The sequence below is a fragment of the Lagenorhynchus albirostris genome, chromosome 6, assembly GCF_949774975.1.
Source record: "Lagenorhynchus albirostris chromosome 6, mLagAlb1.1, whole genome shotgun sequence".
In the NCBI taxonomy this organism is placed as follows: Eukaryota; Metazoa; Chordata; class Mammalia; order Artiodactyla; family Delphinidae; genus Lagenorhynchus; species Lagenorhynchus albirostris.
Window position 1 is genome coordinate 62269202 of NC_083100.1, and position 23709 is coordinate 62292910.

Genomic DNA, 23709 nt, shown 5'->3' on the forward strand with positions numbered 1-23709 from the left:
GTAAAGCTCCCAACCACTGGAAGTGTTTATGGAGAGGGTTACCAATTGTCAGGAATGTTGTAAAATCAATTCCTAAACTGGAAAAGAAATATATTAGATATTTCTAAGGCCTTCTCACCGAAAGTTTCTGTGATTCCCCACCCCACCCTTTACCTTTAATGTAATTTATGATAACTAACTAATTAAAACCAAATCTTATACCTCAAAATAAAACAGTATTTTTCTTTTACCTATTCATTTATGAAAAGCTACTCTGGCTTTCAATTTCAATAATCCTGCTTTTGCTGTTAAGTTTTGACCAAATTAGTTTTAACTTTTCATTGCATTCTATCTTGAATAAAGGCAAGAATATCGAGAGCACGTCTACATAGTAACTTATTTTATTTTGTTAAGTATTTATTTTCAGTTATGTAAGAGTATGCAAAACAGAAGACTAGAGGTAAACAAACAAAATTAATAAACAATGGTTATCTCTGGATAGCACAGCTGAAGGTAAATGTTTTCTTTTTTTATTCTGTTTTTCTATTTTTTCAATTTTTCCACAATGAACATTCATATTTTTATAGTTACACGGGGGGAAAGTGTTTTAAATGATTTCATACAGAGATTAATGATCTGGTCATTGCACACAGAAAAATGGACATTGCTACGGTAATGGCCACAGTGACTATAATCTTTCCTTGAAAAGTTATCTTGATCTAAGAGGTCCTATTTTCTCTAAGAAACTCTCTATTACACCCATGTACATATAATTCTAGAGATAATTTTCTTCTGAACTGAATTATGTGATGGTTATAAATAAATCTAAACAAAAAATGAATAAACACAAATTTACATTTTAAAATACTTAATGAAGTTATAATGTGCTCCTATTTTCTTTTCTTTTTGGTTCCATACAACACAAAGACATATTAGCTACACAAAAAAAGAGTAAGAAATAGTAGTATGAAGAATGTCATGTGTATAAATAGCCCTGCTGAGTACATAATGTTCTCTTACTCTAGGGACAGCAGGGACAAATACCTGACACAACTTGTGTGAATAAAATTAAGTAGAGAGTAATAGTATACACATTCAAGTAAAACTTTACAAATAGGAAAAACCTTGCTGCTGTTAGAGTTTCAAACCTGTTTCTTCATTTTTAAAACAAAGTGGTAGGACTAGATTACCCCTAGGATCTCTTCCAATTCTAACTTACAACATTTTTAAAATTGTTACAATTCCCTCTCTATAGTAGTTTTTGAGATGTCACTGCCCTCTTCTCATCCTGTCTTCCTTTTTATACAATTTGTTAAATTATAAGAATGAAATCACAAAAAGGGTTTGTTCAATAATCCCATGGGCCTGTAAGGTAAGGGTGTAGAAATTCCAATTCTTAAGACATATTCAGCTCTTCATTAAATTTCAAAAATAAATACTAAAAGCAAACAATCATTTGTGCCTGCAGTTGCAAAATAAAATGCAATATGGCTTTAAAAGCTTTAACGAAATTTTAAAATGGCATAAAATAGGTATTTGTTCAAAAACATCTGTATCTGGGTACTCTTCTTCTATCTTTCCATCTACCTCATCCTTTCATCTACTTTCTCCTTTATCTATTCCATCCTTTATTAAATTTAATTTGCTTGCATTTTCATCATTTATATATGTAAAAAGTGCTTTGAAAAGAAGTACAATACAAATTTAAAATATTAGTTTTTTTTTAATATCATTAGTTTTTAAGTGAGTGGGTGGAAATTCTTGTATTTTCCCTCTAAATATATCACACTAAAACTCAATTAACTTAATTCTTATTTATGATATCTAGGCACAAAAGGAAGCTTTTTCCATGTAGGTCACTGGTCCTATTAAAATAATGTTTCTCATTTAAAAAATAAAAGCAGAACAGAAGACCCCAAGAAGAGATTAGCAGAAGAGTTACACTAATTTTATAATTTCAGTATAAATTAAATTCAATAATTTCAGTATTAATTAAATTCAAAACTATATTTTGTTCCTTAAACTGCAATGAATGCTGTAAAATTTTATTATATCTCCTTTTGTTTTACAAAGGTAAAGATCAACTTTTTAAAAACTCTTACAACTTCAAATATAAGCTTTCACTCTCTTGAGGTACAATAATAACTACTATACTTAAGGAAAACTTTGTGATCTTAGTTAAAACCCTACAGTAGCCATTTCTAGCTACAGTGGTATTTCATTACCATGTTATAGTTTTTCCCAACAGACAAGTACCACTGAAATAGACGGAAAAATACATACTCAATTATTGGTATGTCACGAGTCATTTCTAGGATATCAACAGAATCCACGGAAAAGAATGGCAAATGGCACATACTGGTTGTGGAAGTTTTGAAACGTGTTTACAAATTCTTTGACACTCCTCCCTTCGAGAGACAGGATTTACCTCCTTTGCCATTAAATCTGAGCCCATCTTAGCAACTCACAAGGAACAGGATGCAGTGGAAGTGATACTATGTAACTTCCAAGGCTAGCTCAGAAAAGACTCCACAGCTTCTGCTCTTGAGCTACTTACTCATCCCGGGAGGAGCCATAACTATATGAGAAGTCCCAACAACTTGAGACCACCATACTGGAAAAGCCACATGCAGGCTGAGCTCCCTGTGCACAGTCGGCATCCGCTGCCAGCTCTGTCCATCAGCCATCTTAAATCTCCATCTCAGCTGAGCCTTCAGATGACTGCAGTTGCAGCCAACAACTAACAGGAATCGCATGAGATAAGCAAGTGAGAACTGCCTGGCTGCCATTCCCAAATTCCTGAGTCAAAGAATTGTGAGCAAAACAAAAAATGGTAATTTTAAGCCACAAAGTTTAGGACAAATTTGCTGTATAGAAATAATAATAAGAACAGTGGCTTATATACTTTACATAAAAAACTCAAGACCAGCAGGGAGGAGACCTAGCGACCATTTGCAACTCCACTACTAACTAGATGAAATTCACTTGCCTGGGTCAATCAGTTAATTCTTTGGAATTCAGCTTCCTCATCTATAAGAGAGTTAGGCAAGATGAACTTTAAGGTCTCCTTTAGCTCTAGCATTCATTAAATTTTTAAACCTGCAAATTGCCTCCTCCTGATTCTCATTTTTGTTTTGTTATATTATACAACTTTTCAATTTCTAACTCAAGATTTGACTTTGTAGTACATAAGTCAATAAAACATAAATGAATTTTTTGTATAAAAATTATGATCACAATCTTAAAATAGAAAATTTCCTATCACTAAAACCCTTTTATGATCGGCCCTGGGTAATGGTCTTGTCTTTGTACTTTTCCATACTTCTCATTTTAAATATGTGTGTGTGACTTTTATAATCAGAAAAATAAATCTAATAAAATTTAAGATATGCCTACCCTGTAATCTAGCAATTCCATATCTCAGAGAACTATTTGCACATCTGCACAAAAAGAAATATAAGCATTGTATCTTTAATTAAAAATTGGAAATTATAAAAATGATCGGATAAACTGCAGTTTATTCATATTTCAGAATACTGGCAAAACAACTACAATGTATTTGTGTGATATTTGGGTAAATTTTTAAAGATAAACTTCATTACTCTTAAACCATGCTTTAATAAACTATTTCCTCTGGAAAGATGAGCAGAAATGTCTATCATATGACCTATGATAGCTCAAAACTTCAGTATTTGAATCCCTTCTACATATAAAGCACTAGGACAGAAAACATTTATCAGGAGCCTAATTTGTATCTGGTTCATAATAGGTAATCCATATGTTATCCCATTTAATCCTAACATTAGAATTATCACCATTTTTTCATGAGGAAACTGATGTTCAGAAGTTTAAAACCTGGCAGAAAGCACAGCAATATTATGAGGCAATATTCAAACTCAGATCTGCCTAACTCTGAAACTCAAATTTCTCTTAAACAAAAACCAAAATAGGGCTTCCCTGGTGGCACAGTGGTTGGGAGTCCTCCTGTCCCACATGCCGCGGAGCGGCTGGGCCCGTGAGCCATGGCCGCTGAGCCTGCGCGTCCGGAGCCTGTGCTCCGCAATGGAAGGAGGCCACAGCAGTAAGAGGCCCGTGTACCGCAAAAAAAATAAAAAAAAATTAAAAAAAAAAAAACCAAAATAGATATCCCTTCAATCCACTTCCAGCTAAACAACTCTACTTCAAATTCTTAAGCTTTCAGATGTCCAAATGACCCCATTTTCAATCCAATTGGAAAATATGATAAATATATAAACTATAAAAAGTAATTTTAAATAGACTAAAAGTTTAATTATAAAGTATGATTTAAAGATCAGAAAGTCTTACTGTTTTTAAATATATAAGTTAAATATAATTCACATACTCTAAAAGTGTTCTCAGCTACTATTATAAAAAGTGTTTTATGAGAAAACATACTGAAATGAAGTATTTTTTAAATGAAGTATTTTGAAGTTGTCACCATCAAAAAGCATTTACTACAATATTTACACTGAGACATAATCATAATTAAGAAGCAAATGATTATATAAATTATATTACACACAGAAGTTGCTGAAACAAAGAATCTAAGAGAAGTGAACAGAAGGAACAGAAGAGAGGACCTAAAAAGAACAGAGTAAAAACAATGGTAATGACCAAAGAAAGGCCCTATTTCAAATCCTCTGATATCCCTCGAGAAATTATTTCTAGAAGAAATTCAAAAGCCATCCCCCAGCCCCTCCCCCCACTACACACAGGGATCTCCTTCTAGCACCCTACCGTAAAATACGGTGTTGCTGCAATGCAGTTATGTACAATTAAAGTAGCCACTGGAGATTTAAAAGCTAATCTGGAGAGTTTAGGCCAAGAAATGACTGTAACATTTTTCCTATATAGAGGAAAAAGTATCTATATTGAAGATCAGCTTTCTGCATTCTCCAAAATCAAATTCAATTCATAAAAATAAAGTAGAATTATTAGCAGACCACTGGATGCATAAAATAGGTATACTAAAATAGTATGAAGGTTTTTTTACCTACCATATAAACACAAACATAAAACTAGATTTTTATTGTTCAAGATCACATGAGGATGTTTAGATTATTTTAATAAAGTATTTTATAATAGCACTAAACCATTTCATCATGTAATAAATAGCCTTCTAAAGTTTCTACTGATGGGACTTCCCTGGTGGTCCAGCAGTTTAGACTCAATGCTTCCACTGCAAGGGGCACAGGTTTGATCCCTGGTCAGGGAACTAAGATCCAGCATGCCACACAGTGCAGCCAAAACTAAATAAATAAATAAAATAAAGTTACTACTGACAATAGATTCAATGTTTCCTTCCTGTTTCGCTGGCTTTAGCCAAGGAAGGGTCCCCCTGCACCCATTCATATTCAACTCCTAGTATTCCCAAATCTCACCTTTGAGAGATTATTCCACCTCCCCACAAAATGCCCTTAAAAAGAAAGCAGAGGGCTTCCCTGGTGGCGCAGTGGTTGAGAGTCCGCCTGCCGATGCAGGGGACACGGGTTCGTGCCCCAGTCCGGGAAGATCTCACATGCCGCGGAGCGGCTAAGCCCGTGAGCCATGGCCGCTGAGCCTGCCCGTCCGAAGCCTGTGCTCCGCAGCGGGAGGCCACGGCAGTGAGAGGCCCACGTACCGCAAAAAAAAAAAAAAGAGAAAAAGAAAGCAGAATAACCAATTTAAAATCATATGTCTATCTATTATCTAATCACTTCCCTCTTCGACATGTGAAAAATTAGCATTCTTACCCCCATTACTCACTTCCCCTAGCTTCAAAACAAAATTATTACTGTTTTAGTCAATAGTGTATATATTTTTGAAAGTCTATTTTAAATATCAGCAAGTTTTCCCCATTTGTCATTATGGCAGCAGTGTTCTTAGAAGTAACTCTTTAAAGCTAAAAAAAAAAAAAAGCAAAAAGTATAGCTAACCATTTATACAATTTTTTAAATGATTTTATTTTAATTTATTTATTTAACAAACATACATATAGTATTACAATATGCCAGGCACTACTGCTCTGAGTGCTTCTATATATTAACTCATTCAATCATCATCATAACCCCAGGCATTAAGTACTATTATTACCTCCATTTTACAGGTGAGGAAATTGAGGCATGGTACCTATCCAAAGTCACACTACTAATTGGTACAGAAGCCAGATTCAAACCCAGACACTTCACTTCCAGAGTAAAACTCAGAAGCAGTATACTAAACTACCTAGGGACTTCCCTGGTGGCCCAGTGGTAAAGAATCCTCCTTCCAATGCAGGGCACGTGGGTTCGATCCCTGGTTGGGGAACTAAGATCTCACATGCCGCGGGGCAATTAAGCCTGCATGCCACAACTACTGAGCCCACACACCGCAACTACAGAGCCTGTGCTCTCTAGGGCCCACACGCCAAAACTAGAGACAAGCCCGGGCCACAATAAAAGATCCCACATGCCACAACAAAGATCCCTCGTGCCGGAACTAAGACCCAATGCAACCAAATAAATATTTCAAATAAATAAATAAATAAATAAATAAACTGCCTATCCAATTTGTTGAAAACTCTTTAAAATTGTTAGTCCAGGGACTTCCCTGGTGGTCCAGTGGTTAAGACTTCGCCTTCCGATGCAGGGGGTGTGGGTTCGATCCCTGGTTGGGGAACTAAGATCCTACACGCCTTGCGGCCAAAAACCAAAACATAAAATAGAAGCAATATGGTAACAAATTCAATAAAGACTTTGAAAATAAATAAATAAGTAAAATTTAAGAAAAATAATAAATGAAATAAAATTATTAGACCAAAATGAGACTCCACAAAATGTTGCATTTTGTGGGAGCCTTCTTAGAGGGGAAATATACTACTACAAAGTTTAAATTATAAGGCATTAGATCAATTATAAGACTTCCATAAAAGAAATCATGTTTTCAAAAGAAGACTATTTGGCTTAGTCTATATGATATTATCAAATCAAAATGGGTTTTCAAAGGAAAAACATGTAAATGTTTAACAACGATTTAGTTTTTAAAATTTCAATCACTGAATATATAAATCAATAAAAATATGAAATTTAGGTTTTATAGAAACCAAGATTATAAACAGATATAAGTCAAAAACCAATATTTGCTTACAAATTGTATACTAACAAAATACAGGAATGTTATAAGGAATTTATTAGAAATATTTATTATTAATAAACACTATAAAAGTTGAAATTTCAAATTGACATTCTATTTCCCAGTACATTGCTTTTTTTTGATAACCTTTGACATATAAGATATAACCTTATTATGAGATTAGAAAAGAAGCTACATTTCACATTCTTCTAGCAAATTATTCTAGACTTAGCTAAATTTTTTAACAACAATTTCATTGTGCATATGACAACTTGGATAAATTTGGGGATATTTTCATAGGAGAAATAGCTCTATGTCTTTCTATCTCCCATTTCTAAACTGTGAAAAGAGAAATGAATTTACAAACAAGAAGTAAAAATCTAGTTGTAGTTCTCGTCCTGTCACTAAGTAACTGTGTGACCTTGACTAAGTTATTCCACTCTGGGGTTCAGCATCCATGTCTATAAAATGAGGAATTCCAACTAGATAATACCCACAAATCTGTATGGTAGTTCTTAAACTTTTAAAATTCTACTTTTAAAAAGTTTCAAATGTTAAATCTCACCTCATCTGAAGAATCTAGTTGTCCCAATGTTCCTGTTGCACCTGCAAAACCTTTGGAAAGGAGAAAAAAGATTGCCCTTCATAATTGTTATATATTGCTTTACTTTAAAATTATTTTGAGACATAACAACATCAAAAAACTAAGTTTTGTTAAGACAACTCATTCTAACAGTTATTTTGGCAGAAATCAACATTTATCTTCAATAAATTTGAGCCTAATAGGCTTATACTTCAATAGGAAATCTCCAGTGAAAACCCAGATTTAATAATTACACATGGTGTTTCAGAAGGATTGCTTTCTTTTACTTTTAAACCATGGTTTACTAAAATATTGAACTACTAAACTTTGGGGCTACTCTTAAATAGCAACTGCTATATTTTTCATGAGTTAGAACCAGAACCTCTGATAAACTAACCGAATTTCGCTTAAGAAAAATGAAATATCTTCTTTGATGACTCTATCCTTTCTTGCTTCCAAATTTTTACTACTTTCACTACTTTCTTACAAAGAATGACACAGCACTTAAATTTCTTCAATAATGAGTAATGTTTGAAGGGTTTTTTGTGTTAGTACAGAAAAGTTATCATTGTTCAAATTAAATATTTAAACAAACCTTGAACTGCCAGAGTGCTAGTGCCAGCAGATGGTTCTTGTATACCATATACAAGTTTATCCTCAGGATATGTAAGTCCAGAGCTCTTCAAAGCTATAAGGTATTTTTCATGACTTTTCCTTGCATAAGCATTTTCTCCAAGACCTAATATTTAAAATAAATTCAAAATCAGAAAAAATATTCCATTCAAAACATAAGTACAGCCATCTCAATAACTAATGTATACACATATAAAATAGATGAATATTCTAATGGAGGGGAAACCCTAGAATGAATAATATAAGATAGCTTCAGACAACATTTTTGTGCTCATGTTTGGCATTAACAATCTCAGAATGCACAGCATGTTTACAACAAATAATGAAATCCACTAACTAACTGGGTGTCTAGAATATGCCAGAGATTACATACAAAATACAGGGGGTGCGAAGGTTAATAAGACATGATTCCTGCCTTCAAGGAACTTAAAATTACTGTAAAGAAAGGCAGATAATATGGTAAATGACAATTACGTAGCAGACTTCACCATCTCGTTTAACAACCTGTGCTCTCATAATACCATGCAGCCAGACTTAACCCAAAGCAGTTTTTGGAAAGGCTTACTAGAGAAGATAATGCCTGAGTGGAATTTTCAAACAGTAACTGAGATTACTAATTTCTGTTTTACCAAGCATAAAATGTTTTTATAATCACATTTAAGGATAAAAGTATAATTTCTACAGAAGTAGCAGTTAAAACAAATTTATTCCAAAATTTTGAGAAGTTTAGGTCCTAGAATTAAACAATCCTAGGTCTTTCACTTTAGCATTTGAGCACATTAATGCCAATTTTGTCTTTTGTTTTTTAATATATTATGGAGAATAGAATAACAACAAAATAAAAATACTGACATTTGAAAGTTCTTTAAAAGGAAAAATTATTCTCTGTCTGAAAGCCAAGTTACCATGTCATTTGCCACCTCTTAAGCAGATTATATATCTTTAATTAAGGTTTCAATCTCTCTGATTATAAAAATACATAGTAAATGAGTTTCTTTAGTATTTGCTGAGCTTTTCTCAATTACCTCTCTTTGCTAGCCTCAATAATTGCAATAGATTAGTTTTGCTTTTTAAATCTCTGCCCAATGTCTGTCTGGGATAGTTTAAAAAAAAACAAAAAACAGGGCTTCCCTGGTGGCACAGTGGTTGAGAGTCCGCCTGCCGATGCAGGGGACACGGGTTCGTGCCCTGGTCTGAGAAGATACCACATGCCGCAGCGCGGCTAGGCCCGCGAGCCATGGCCGCTGAGCCTGTGCGTCCGGAGCCTGTGCTCCGCAACGGGAGAGGCCACAACAGTGAGAGGCCCGCGTACCGCAAAAAAAAAAAAAAAAAAAAAAAAAAAACCTTCAGCACAGATTAAACAGATAGGAATACATCTATCCTTCAATTCAAGTCCAAAACTAAAAACAACCAGTTAGTCTATATAGAATAAAGGACTTCTAGGGGTCCTATGTAAGAAATGACTCAATGTCTCCTGAATAATAAAAGCCATGTATTTATCTCAATAATAATAGATGAAATTTTTGTAATACTTTTAATTAACAAAATACACTTCATCAACCCCTCACAACAAGCCTGAGAAAAATGAACATATTATCACCATTTTTATAAGTGAGGAAACTGAGGCTTACAAAGATAACATAATAACCAGTGAGTAAGCAAGCAGTGATTAGAAATGAACCTAGACTACAAATTTAAACTTCTGAATCAAACCTAATGTAATTTCCATCACTACAAGTTAGCTAAAGATTTTTGTTTTGCTTTTTAATTTCAAGAAATAAGAACTTAAAAGAATTGTAGAACTAAAAGAAGACAATTACCATAAATCATTCTCAAGGAATACATTCTTACAATGATTAAGAACAACTTGCTGTTCTTTTTCCCAACAGTTGATAGTTTCTGATTACAGAACCATTTTCTAGGCTGAAGAAATAACAGACCTTCAGGTATAATTCTGATCTCTCTCTAGCATCATCACCAAAACTCAAACACAAGTTACCATCATTTTATCCTAGGCTGCTGCACTTGAGCTTCTGTTCTTGCCCCTTCCCATCTATTCTTGGCAAAATAACAAGCCATCTTTTTAAAGCACATATCTGATCATGTCACTCTTCAGATTAAAATATATCCATGACTTCCCACTACATTCAGGATAAAATATAAAACCTTAAATAGCTAACAAGGGCCTACCTAATCTGGATCTAGCCTAATGTGGTAGCCTTATTTGGGCCACTATCCCCCTACATTCATTTCATTTCAACCACAATAGCCTTTTTTAGTCCCTTTTAAAAAAGTAAGCTCACTCTCACCCTAAATATTTCCACATGCTGGTCCCTCTGCATGGAATCTAGGAGATGCCTAAGGGTTATGTTCTTTATAAATATTTATCATGTTTGGGGTTCATTAAGCATCTTGAATCTATAAATCAATGTTTTTCATCCAATTTGGGGAATTTCATTCATGATTTTTTCAAATTTTTTTTCTGCCCCATTCCCACTCTCCTGTCCTCCTGGGAGTCCAATTACATGTACATTAGGTCATCTGATTCTATCTAACGGGTCCCTGAGGCTCTGTTGTGTTTTCTCTCTGTTCTCTAAATTGAATAATGTATTAATCTGTCTTCAAATTCACTAAGTCTTTCTTCTATCCTCTCCAAACTGCTGCTAAGTCCATCCAGTGAACTTGTCAATTGCATTCTACAGTAATTGTCAGTTCTAGAATTTTTTTGTTATTGTTTACATTTCTTCACTAAGATTCCTGATCTCTTCACTCATTAACACCATATTTTCCTTTACTTATTTGAACATATTTTCCTTTAATTTCTTCAACATATTTATAATAGTTGCTTTAATGTCTTTATCTGCTAAATCTAACATCTAGGCCATTTAAAGGTCAATTTCTATTACTGTCCTTTTTCTTGGACATTCTAACGACATGTTATCAAAGATTCTGGATTCTGTTACCTTCCTTTGAAGAGTATTAATTTTAATTCTACAAGACATTCAATAAACAGTCTGATCACCTAGAACTCATAAAGACTTAGTTTTATACTTTGTAAGGGGCAGATTTATAGAAAGCCTGAGATTCTTAAAAAAGCCCTGTAAATTGACAGGAATAATTTCCAAACTCTGTCAGGGTTCTAGGCTTCATTAAGGCTGATCTAGAGTAGAACTTACTCTCAGGTGTGGTCTTCCGGTGTGTCAACTTGATGCCTAGGATATTGGTAAGGTCTCTCTAGTCTGGTTGCGCTGATACTCCAATGTCTCCCAACACTGCCTAACCTTTTTTAACCCCATAGCAGTAACCCCACAGCACTCTCTAATAAGCCTTAGGTAGTCTCATCCTGTACATGTGTATCTCAGTTCTCAGCCAAGCACTTTTAGGGGTCCCTCATACATCTACCCCACAAACTCTTGCTATTCTGCCCCAAAGATTCCAGTTTCCAACTGCTTCAGCTGCCCTAAACTGTGACCTCTGCCTCCTTAACTCAGCTCGACCACCACGCTCTGCTTCAATGCCAGCCCTCTATACTACAGTCAGGAAGTTATCCCCAGACAGAGATTCAGAGAATTGTGAGGCTCATCTCATGCTTTTCCTTTCTCCCAAAGGTTTACAGTCTTGTGCTGCCTGCTGTCTAATGTCTGAAAACAACTGCCTCACATTTTTTCCAGTTTTATGTTATTGACATAAGGGCTAGTCCAGTAGTCAGAAGCAGAAAATGTTCTCTACCCGGAATCCAACTCCACCCCATTACCACCCAACTTGCCACATCCTCTAGCTAAATGACTTTCTCTCAATGTTTTACTTCAAATGTCACTGCCTCAGTGAAGCTCTCCCACCTCCTCCATCAGTGAAATCAGGTCTCCCTTTTATACACACTTGTCCTATCCCTTCCCAGTTATTTACTACAGTTTATACTTACACAATATTTTGGTTTGGAGACTTTGTTAATGTCATCTCACTCACTAGACCATAAGCTTTATAAGGGCAGAGATAGGAGTACCTGGCTTACTACGTACCTTCCCTACTCCAAGCTCTAATACCTAGCCCAAAGCCAAGCACACAGTGGGTGCTTAATGAGTACTCACTAAAGAAATAAATACATCAGATAAGACTATCTCTAAATAATACATGGTTAACAGTACACATAAAAACTTCACCACTCTAAAGAAAGAAGGTATACTTCAATTTTCAAAACATGCTGCTCATGAGCCAGCATAAAGAACACTATTTAAACTATAAGATTTTTAAATAATTGATATATTTACCATACTATAAATTTGAACTAAAGGTTTAAAAATGAAATTATTTTATATAACAGTACAAATATACTTAATAATTCCAAGTTTTATAACTTAAACTCTACATCACTATAAAATCCTAGGCCACACGACACAAATGTTTAGAATAACAAAAATGAAGACACAAAAGTGGTTGCTGTTATTGTTTGGAAAAGGGGAAGTGGAATATAATTACGAATATGTCACACCAAATTTAGGAAACCTGGGTTCTAGTCCCAACTCTAAAATCAGGTAGTTGTGAGGTCTTAAACCAGTCATTTAATTTTTCTGGGGTTCAATTTCTTCATCCATAAACTAAGAAGTATTCTTAATAACTTCCAGCTTTAGCAGTCTATTAAAAAAATCTACATTTTACTTTTACTTTTAAGTTCTAAAATATACAACTTTTAAATTATTTTAGTAATGTAAGCAAATTTTAACTTTCTTCTCTTCTAAATTTTACTCACCAGAAGTCAGATCTTTGTAGCTTTGTTGGTTTGTCAAAACCTGAGTAAGAACAGACCGCATTGCTCCTCCCATTTTAGTTAGATCTTCTAAAAAGGAAATTTGAGGTTCCAAAAGCTGAAGGACTTTGTTAAGGTCTTTTTCTGATGGTACATCAGCTGCTAAAAAAAATATAATCAACTTTCTTTAAAATACTTTGCTAAGAACAATATTTTATTCTTTAAAATTATGATGACTTAGATGACAGTATTTTATAATCAAAGAGTTAATATAAGAATTCTCTTTAGAAAGCAGGAGCCCACCAAGCACCCAGCCTAGGATAGACTTGTTTAGGAAGTCAGTCCTCTGAGAAAAGACTGATGGGGAAAAGAGATGACTTCATAAGGTATTAAGCACTTAATTTGTGTAAGAAGCATTCAATTTAGGGTCCTAAACTTCCAAATATATATATGTAATCATAAGACCATCTCAAAATTAGATAAACAGTGTTTAAGAAAAAAGTTAAGATCATTCTCTAAAATAAAAGGAGAAATGAAATATATTGAGATAGTATAAGAATATTAGGACAAAATTATGTCAGCTCTAAATTTAAACCTGTGCAGCAAATAACCCATCCACTATCATATTCCAAAAATACAGATTCATATTAGCTAGAGGTCAAAGCAACTAAAATGAAAAATACGGATGTTTTTACTAAAACAATTTTAAAATAGCAGGCAAGATATGCTGGTAGAGGGGGAGAGAAGAAACCTGAACAGCAACTAAAAAAGAATATTTAAGAGGAAAAGAAAAAAAAAGATGTTTTAGAGAAACTGAGGTCTAAAAGGAAGAAGTGAATAGAGAGATTTAGAGCTTAGCCATAACTGGTTAAAAGAAGAATACATATAACGAAGCTAACAGGGGGCCTGTGTGCCCAGGAAAGGGGTCATCAAGTTCATTCAATATTTATTCAGTATCTACTACACGACAGGCACTGAGAAGCAGAACTAAATAAGACATAGTTCCTACCCCCAAGGAACTCACAACCTAGTTCAAAGATAACCTGTGAATGAAATTCTAGATAACTCTGAGTCATGGAACCCAAGCCAAAAAACCTTACTTTCTCAGTAGAAAACCAATACCGTATATTATTCTTCTTTATATTCTCCCCAATGACTTATGTAGTAACATAGTAGATATTTAATTAGCATTTGTTCTTGATTTCCAAGGGCTCTAACACAAGCTCTGGCACTGGTCTAAGGATGGTAGGGTGAAATGGGAAATGGAATTCAAGGCAACTGTCAAACCACAAGATTATCTGAGCTTCCATATCTCAGATTAGATGATTTCAAGTCCTTTCTTTAATTTTAAACAGTGATCTCTGCAGAAAGTAATGCAGAGATTTTGCATACACAGAAGAAATTAATGCTGAGCACAAGTGGTAATACAGAGAGTGAAACTTCATGAACCTAAGTTCATGAAACTCATCTTAAGACAAAAAAAGTACTTCCATTCATTCCTTTATGTTTTCAGATAATGGTAACATAATTATCAAAGCTACGTATGTATGTCATCTACCACTTATAACTGCTAAATGTCACCAAGGAAAAAATAAATATAATACACTCGTATGAATTACTCTTTGATTAAACTAATGGTAAGCTTTATGGTTCTCATAATAAATGATTTCTACCTATTACTTTTCTAAAATAGGACACTTGTAGTACAAAATGTAAACATCCAAAAAATCTGTTAACTAGCATATGAGAAATAAAATGGAAGACAATTTCAATAACCCAGCTGGTCTCCACTTCCTTCATTCCAAAGAGAGAGCAGTTTGGGACTAAATCAAAATAATATTTCTTTCTATATTTTAAGACATACTCTGAGAGGAAGAGAAGTACTTGACAAAAGATTGTATATTCTGCTTAAAATGTAAAAGTGAAGAACTATAAGTATTCGCTCACAATGCAAATAACATGATAGTTCTAGAAATGATGAAGATACATATTTCTTCACACTTTTAGGATGGAAAATAGAAGATAAACATGTGTGCCATAGTTTCAAATTGGATTTAAGATTTATAGAATTAAATAATTTAAAAGCTCTAAAAGTAATGCAAATGCAGTCCCTTAAATGATAAAAATGCAAGTATCACTAAAAAGGTAAAAGACATCATAAAAAGTTAACAAATTTGTTTCATACCACTAACTGATATCTGTAATTCACAATGTCAGACTGAGAACTTTAATAAATGTTATCTAAATACAAATATTTAACTAATGCATATTAATCAAGATTGTGACTAAATCTTAAAAGGTAAGAAGAATATCTGTAATTTGCATGTTTCTTTTCTCTTTTTAATACTATTAGGATGCTTACGCCCATGCATTCTACCGGCAATGTGGGAGTGAGCAATTTGACCCTCTCATAAGTTATTATATATGGAGGGGAATAAAAATGTATAGACCTCTACAAAAAAGAGGGGGAGAGAGGGGGAGGGAAAGATATTGGTGAAATTTTTATCTTCTAAAAATCTAAGTTAAAGTCAAACATTTCCAGGACTTCTTAATTATGCTCTATTATAACAGAATCACAAATAAAGTCACTTTAACTCCATAAAATAATTATTTCCTCATCTGCAAAAGGCCAAATAAGTTTGATCAGAAACATTTACGATCCCAGCAGCAGAGACTGCCAAACTGTGCCTACAAGTATCGATGAGGTTATATAATTGATATTTAGTATGTTTTTATTTAGTCTCTGTATTTCATAGTCATCACATAAAAAATGTTAAGCAAAAAAATGGTATCTGAAAAAATTCACCTCATAATTAGTGCTAAACTTTGCTGAGAACTTAAAAAGAGTACTAATGAAAAGTGGATTAAACATACCTGGTTCATTATAGCCTTCTCTTAAGTACTGAATAAGACAAAAAATAAATCTTGGAAGAACAAATTCAGACATCATCAGTAAGTCTTTGGGGACACAGGGAATATTTGAACTTGATTTAATTTGATGCCTTTTGCAAAACCTGTAATATGAAAAAGAAAAGAATTAATGGCTAAGAAATCTATTACTTCTATTTACAATATCCATAAACAGAATGTGGGCCAATATCAAAGCCAATGTATTACTTTTATGATTTTTAAGGCACCAAGTTAAAAGAATATAGTTTTTTTTTTTTTTTTTTAAGAATATAGTTTTAATTGGTCTTTAAATAAAAACTGGCACTTAGGAAGATTTCTTCCTAATAAAAGACCATTCTAGTTAGATTCCAATTAGAATACAAAAACAAAATCTCATTACAGAGTTTATATTTTTTAACTACAATTTATTACTTGCAAGTATTACTTTATTACTTTTACCCTTCATAAACCATTAAGTACAAACTGATCATTCCCAAGAATTTGCATTTTCTATTCCTTAACTGTTTCGAACTTATTGCATTAATGAATAGATAAGTAATATCAATACTTAAAGTTTATTTGAAAAATTTATACACTTAAGTATGCACATTCCTTCTAATCTTATTTATACTTATTTTAAAGTATGGTTGGAATATTTGAGCAAAAATGAAATAAACTATTCTATGTTCACAATCCAAATAGTCACTAATAAGGTATTTTGTGACCAAACACAAAATAACCACACTAAACATACAACATACCTAGAAAGAAACTTATTACAATGGGTGGAGAAACTATTTTAGCTGAAAAACGTAAGAGATCTGAATAGAGAAAAACTACATTCTCAAGTGGAAAAAACTTTTATTTTTCTAAAAAATGTCACTTCCACCAAACTTAATGACATTGGATTTAAATCCCAATGGGACTAATCACAAACTAATTCTAAAGTTCAAATGGAAGAATATATATGTTAAAAAAATATATAAAACTTTAAAAAAAAATTAATGACAGTGACCTAGACTTTAAAACATAGTATAAAGCTAACATAATTTAAGATCTGTAGTAATCTCTCTATAATGACCTATATGGGAAGATAATCTAAAAAAGAGTAGATATATGTATATGTATAACTGATTCACTTTGCTGTACAGCAGAAACTAACACAACATTGTAAATCAACTATACTCCAATAAAGATTTTTTAAAATTAAAGTAAAATCTGTGGTAATGTGATAACATCAATGGACCACAATGGAGTCTAGAAATAGACTATGTAATGACTATGTTAATCAATGTGGGGGGCGGGGGGGGGGTAGAAGACTTTCAATAAATTGCTATAGGACAATTGATTCCATGCAGGAGATAAATTTGATCCTTATCTTACACCATATACAAACTATTATATATTCCATACAGATCAAAAATCAAATGTGAAAAAAATTACTAGTAAGAAAATGAACTATTCCCCTATATTATCTCAAAGAACAGAAGTCTAATAAGTAAGATTTGAAACCAAAAGTCATAAAAGAAAGATAAAAATTGGCTACATAAATCAAAAGTTTCTATGCAGAAAACAATTATTGTGTTACCAAAAAATATTTACAATAGATAAAACAGATGAAAGATTAATATCTATGATTTTTGACTCTAGAAAAATGGATTAAAAAAGAAAATAATTCAATAGAAAAATCAGCCAAAGTCATAAACAATTCACCAAAAAAGTGAATGGCTAAGAAACATATGAAAAGATGCTCAAGTTCTCTAATAATCAAAGAAATGAAGTTTATTAAAATAAAAAATGAATAAATAGAGAATCACCATTTTGTGATACCTACTAAAATAACTGACCCATGCAATGGAGCCATTAAAGGAAGGCTTGAGGGGAAATTTTCCACTTAGAGATCAGACTGTTACATCCTTATCAATCTCAGTATCATTAGAAGTGAGAAAAAATCAGATGCTATGATGCTTGTGAAGTACAGAGCACCATTTACAAAGAGTTTTTACCAAACAAGATGACCTTGAATGACACCAAGTCTCTAGAGCTAACTTCCATTTATAGGAAACATAAGAGATAAAGGAACAAGTTAAATGACACCGCAAAAATAAATAAATAGACAAATCATGAATGTAGACCATTATACAGGACAACTGACTCCGTTTCTGCAACCTGTCAGTGGCAGGGAGAAAAAGGAGGTAGAAGGATCACTTATTAAAGAGGCCTGAGAAACCCAATAACTATGTGTTTACTGATTCTAACAAACCAACTTGAAACAGGCATTTTTTAGACAACAGGGGAAGTCCAATTAAGAACTGGGTACTAGTTCGTTACATGGTTTTATTAGGTAAGATAATGGCACTGTGATTACGTAAGAAAATGTTTGCGGATATTTGATAATATTAAGGAATTATCTTGTGTAGGTATGACAACAACATTGTGGTTATCATTGAATAGGAAAGTCTTGTCTTTTACATGTATCTATATAAATATTTATGAATAAAATGCTACAATGTATGCGACTTGCTTCAGAATAATCTGGTTGGGTGAAGGGAAGTAACTGGGAGTATACCAAGCCCAGCTTGAGTTGTTAATTGTAGAAACTGGGAGACTGATAAGGGGTTTTCTTATATTACACTCATTAAGCAGAATGTGGGGCAATATCAAAGCCAGAAAAGTACCACTCCCTTCAGATTTTTAAGGCACCAAATCAAAAGAATGTAGCTTTAACTGGTCCTTAAAAAACATCACCAAACGGGACTTCCCTCGTGGCGCAGTGGTTAAGAACCCGCCTGCCAATGCAGGTGACACAGGTTCGAGCCCTGGTCCAGGAAGATCCTACATGCCACGGAGCAACTAAGCCCATGCGCCACAACTACTGAGCCTGCACTCTAGAGCCCGCAAGCTACAACTACTGAGCCCATGTGCCACAACTACTGAAGCCCACGAGCCTAGAGCCCGTGCTCTGCAACAAGAGAAACCACCACAATGAGAAGCCCACGCCCCGCAACAAAGAGTAGCCCCTGCTCACCACACTAGAAAAGACCCAACACAGCCAAGAAACTAAATAAATAAATAGCACCAAAGGAGTTTTTTCCTAATAAAATGTCATATCAGTTGGGTTATACTCATTGCTTTTATATGTCTGCAATTTTCTGTACTAAAAAATTAAAAATTTTTTAAAAGGAAGGAAATATTCATATTTTTTAAAGATGAATACTGAAGCGTGTCACACAATGTTTGGGATTTGTTTGAAAATACTTTAGCAAAAGAGAAAAAAGGGCAAATGAGGCAAATGTGGCAAAAATCTTGATAAACATTGAGTCCAATGATGGGTATATGGAGGTTGAATGTTCTGCTGTCTCTACCTTTGTGCATGGTTGAAATTTTTGGTAACACAAACATGTTTTTTCATCTTGCAGGTTAGGGAAAATTCACTTTACTAATTCATTGTTGGAAAGCATGTTCAGAAATTTGTTATCATACACATGGAAGTGTAAATAGATCCAGTTTTGGGTGTCATTTTGACAATATCTACTAAAACTTAATGTGTTCATAACCCTAGCTTAGCATTTCTATTTCTAGTAATTTATTATACAGAAATAATCCTAAATTTGCAAGATATATCTACAGATATATTCACTGTACCACAGTTTGCAATGCAAAAAAGTTAGAAACAACTTACGTGTTCAGTAACAGAATAAAGATTAACCAAATTAGAGTAGATCAATAAAATACTTTGCATTTATTAAAAAGAATGAGGGAGATCAACAAGTACTGAAATAGAATTATATCCAAAATAAGGGAGAAAAGAATTACATAGCGCATATATACACACACACACACACACACACACACACACACACACACACACACACATATATATTTTGGAGAAAGAATAGAAAAAAATAATATATGTAAGGAGAAAAATATTTAGAGAAATGTACACCAAATTTTGTGGAAATTAACTGAAACTGGGTTATAGCATACTTTTACTTTCTACATTAATTCTACCTACAATGTTTGAATTTTGCATGGCAAATATATGTAAAACTGTGTAATCAAAACAAAAAAAATTTACTCCAAAAACAATAAGTTATGCCATTCATTTGGCTTTAGTTCCACAGTTTGAACATTAACTCTTAACCTTTTTTGACTCATGGACACCTTTGAGAATCTAATGAAAGTTATAACTCTTTCTTAAGAAAAATATACACAGGTGGTCCAGTGGGTAAGACTCTGCACTTCCAATGCAGGGGGCCCAGGTTCGATACTTGGTCAGGGAACTAGATCCTGCATGCATGCCGCAACTAAGAAGTCCGCATGCCTCAAGTAAGAAGTCCGCATGCCTCAACTAAGCGTCTGCATGCCACAACTAAGAAGGCTGCATGCTGCAATGAAGATCCCAAGTGCCACAACCAAGACCTGGTGCAGAACGAATGAATGAATGAATAAATAAATAAATAAATAATTTTTTTAAAAAAGAAAAATATACACAACCAAAAAAAATAAAACCAAGTGTTCACATACTACTGAAGTCTATCTACTCTTACGAAAGAGCTTCCAAACATCAGGTCAATAGATTACAGTGTAGAGACATGGATTTCATCAGTCCTCAGGCTGACAGACCAGGAGGGTCTGGGCAGCCTCTTCAGTTGTCTGTGTGTCCCATCCAAATATCATTTTCATATTTATCATATAACGAAAAAAATTAGAAAGTATTACACCTTAAAGTCCAAATCTTTATTTAAAGGGAAATAGAAACTTAAGAACTTCTTTCAGATGGGGTACACAAAATCTAAGTAAAATCAAAGAAATTTTTAAAATCCTACTCTATTTTAAAAACCTTTAAAGATTAAAAAAAAAAGAATCGGCTCTGTGAAACCTGTGGTGATCTAAGATAATTTAACTGAAGTGCTTACAAGCATGAATGTGAAGGAAAGAAAAAGGAAAGCCAGAAGAGAAGAAAGGGAAGACATACTGGGGCACAAAGACTAAAGGATACAATGAAAAAGCAGGAAGAGAGAAAAGATTAGATAAAGGAGGGCACAGAAAGCTCTCTTAGACACTTTCTGTGTAGGAAAGAAATTAATTCAAAAAGAGCTACTGGACAGAGAGTGAAGAGCATTTGAACAGTGTGCAGTGGGTTCAAGGAGTGACAATTCAACCTGGAACTAAGCTGAAGGAGCAGCAAGAATGGCCTAAGCAACCTAGGGACTGAGTTTACAAGAGTAACTATAAGATACTATAAGATCAACAAACAAAACTGGTTTTTGTATTTCACGCTGAGAAAATAGTGTGGGGAACTAAAGCATCTTACATATTACATAGCAAGTGCTCAATAAAGGCTTGGTGAAACAAAGATTTAATCTAATAGTAGAACTCCAAAAATGATTTCAAGGGCGTCCAATTAAAGGAAAAACAGAAACCCATTTAATAATCCCAGATTTTCAAATATGATTTTAAGAACCACTATATGCCTGGCACTTAGGCCTTAGGAATAGAGGCCTTGCTCTCATGGAGGTAACTTTCTACTGGAGGAGGGGGGAGGGGGGAGGGAAAGAGGGCAGGGCAGAGGAGAGAGAAACAAAAATATAAATATGAAAAATACGCTCTACAAAAATAATATCACAGCATTATTTATAGAACGCAGCCATTAGGTGCCTTTAAATTCGGTTTGTCAGGGAAGGCCTTTCTGAAGAGGTGATATTTGGGCTACAGACCAAATGAAATGAAGGAGCTATGCTAGGCATGCAAAGCTCTGTGGGTAGAACATATTGTCAAGAGGTATGACAAATGCAACTGCATATAATCAGGTACTAAAGATCTCTCCCCAAGCGAACAGCAAAAGGGCTTTTTAGACAACTGGTATGGTTCCAAAGGAAAAATGGCAGGAAGTAATGTGTTTGCATTTGCAGTTCACAGGTCACAGATATTTTCCTCAAGGAATCCAATGGTTTTGAATGAGTAAGAAGGCTAAATATTTCTTAAAGAAACAGGATGCTATGGAAATAAATAGAATGGTCAAATAGAAGTATAGAAACAGTTGATAAAATAATCTCTCCAAATTTAATTTTACCTCAACTTTTTAAAAATTTTTCATTGACATATAACTGACAGAAGATTGCTCAAAAGCTAAGTGTGCAGCTCAATGAAGTGTCACAAACTGAACACACCCATGCAGGCACCAATCAGACCAAGCCACATAATATTACCAGCACTCCAGAAACCCTCCTTGTGATTCCACTGATACCAAATTTAAATGACTAAAAGCAGAGTTCTTGTATGCTGAGAAAAAGAGAGCGGGCAGAATAGGACAGGAGGGAAAGGGATAGGATGAGAAGAACAGAGAAGGGAGGAAAGAAAAACGACCAGAGCATTCTGGTCATCCATTTCCAAATTACTGAGACTTGGTTGGGGGCAGAAAGGCAAGGAGAAGCCAACTCAAATAACTCAACCACACATTTCAAAAATTAGAGAAGCATCTGAAATAAGCTCCCCTAAAAATTAGACTGTGGCATGTACATTACATTCCCAACTTAGCACAAATTACATACAAATACATGATTTTGCATATAATTCAAGGTAATTCATAGAGATCTCTGGAGAGTTATGCGTCCCAAATTAAAAGCCCCTGAAATAGCGGCTTCCCTGGTGGCACAGTGGTTAAGAATCCACCTGCCAATGCAGGGGATGTGGGTTCGATCCCTGGCCTGGGAAGATCCCACATGCCGCGGAGCGACTAAGACCATGCACCACAACTACTGAGCCTGCACTCTACAACTCATGCTCTGCAATGAGAAGCCCACGCACCGCAACGAAGAGTAGCTCCTGCTTGCCTCAACTAGAGAAAGCCCATGTGCAGCAACGAAGACCCAACACAGCCAAAAATAAAAACAAATAAATAAATTTATATTTTTAAAAAAGCCCCTGAAATATTCTCTTCTCTTCATTTTACAGATAGGGAAGTATCAGAAACACTAAATGACACACCTAACCAATAAAATTGTTAAAAGACTCCTGAAGATCACAAAAGGCATATCGTAAAGATATATTGTATCTAACTAATCTATGTATTTAATATGACCTCAGAAAAAATATCAGTAAGGAACAAACAAGATGATTCTGAAGTTCCAACAGAAAATTAAGAATAGCTAAGAAAATTCTGTAAAATAAGTGTAATGAAAGTAGAATAGTTTTATCAGGTATTAACTTATTTTGAAGTTAAAATAATCAAAACAGTGTTGTTGGAACTTCCCTGGTGGTCCGGTGGGTAAGACTCCACGCTCCCAATGCAGGGGACCCGGGTTCGATCCCTGGTCAGGGAACTAGATCCCACATGCATGCTACAACTAAGAGTCCACATGCTGCAACTAAGAAGCCCACATGCCACAACTAAGAAGTCCGCATGCCACAACTAAGATCCCACATGCCACAACTAAGACCCAGCACAGAATGAATGAATGAATGAATAAATAAATATTTTTTTTAAAAAAGAAAAAAGTGTTTAAAAAAAAGTCTTGTTATCTAGCTTTTAGGGAGCTTACATTCTAGAGAGTAGACGTTAATGATAAATGCAATTAAATAAACTATAAAGTAAACCAAGTGGAAGTTGGGACAGAAATTCACCTATATGTGTACTTATACCATTTCTCTAGATATACATTTCTACATCTTTAATATGTATGGCTTGATTAAGGTACAGATTCATCTCATGTCTAAAACTGTTAGATTACGTGAATAGTTAAGAAACAAAAGGAAACATTTTAAATTC

General features: G+C 34.1%; 1 protein-coding gene across 3 annotated transcripts in view; it reads right to left on the reverse strand.

Annotated features, from left to right (window-relative positions):
• The window catches only part of UBR3 (ubiquitin protein ligase E3 component n-recognin 3), a 230900-nt gene that overhangs the window by 173011 nt on the left and 34180 nt on the right, over window positions 1-23709 (reverse strand). For all 3 annotated transcript variants that reach the window (XM_060152671.1, XM_060152670.1, XM_060152669.1), the window contains exons 2-5: window positions 15924-16063; window positions 13053-13211; window positions 8268-8411; window positions 7655-7704 (exon numbers count right to left, since the gene is read on the reverse strand). In XM_060152671.1, coding sequence (XP_060008654.1) covers window positions 7655-7704; window positions 8268-8411; window positions 13053-13211; window positions 15924-16063 — 493 coding nt within the window. The remainder of the gene's footprint in view (window positions 1-7654; window positions 7705-8267; window positions 8412-13052; window positions 13212-15923; window positions 16064-23709) is intronic.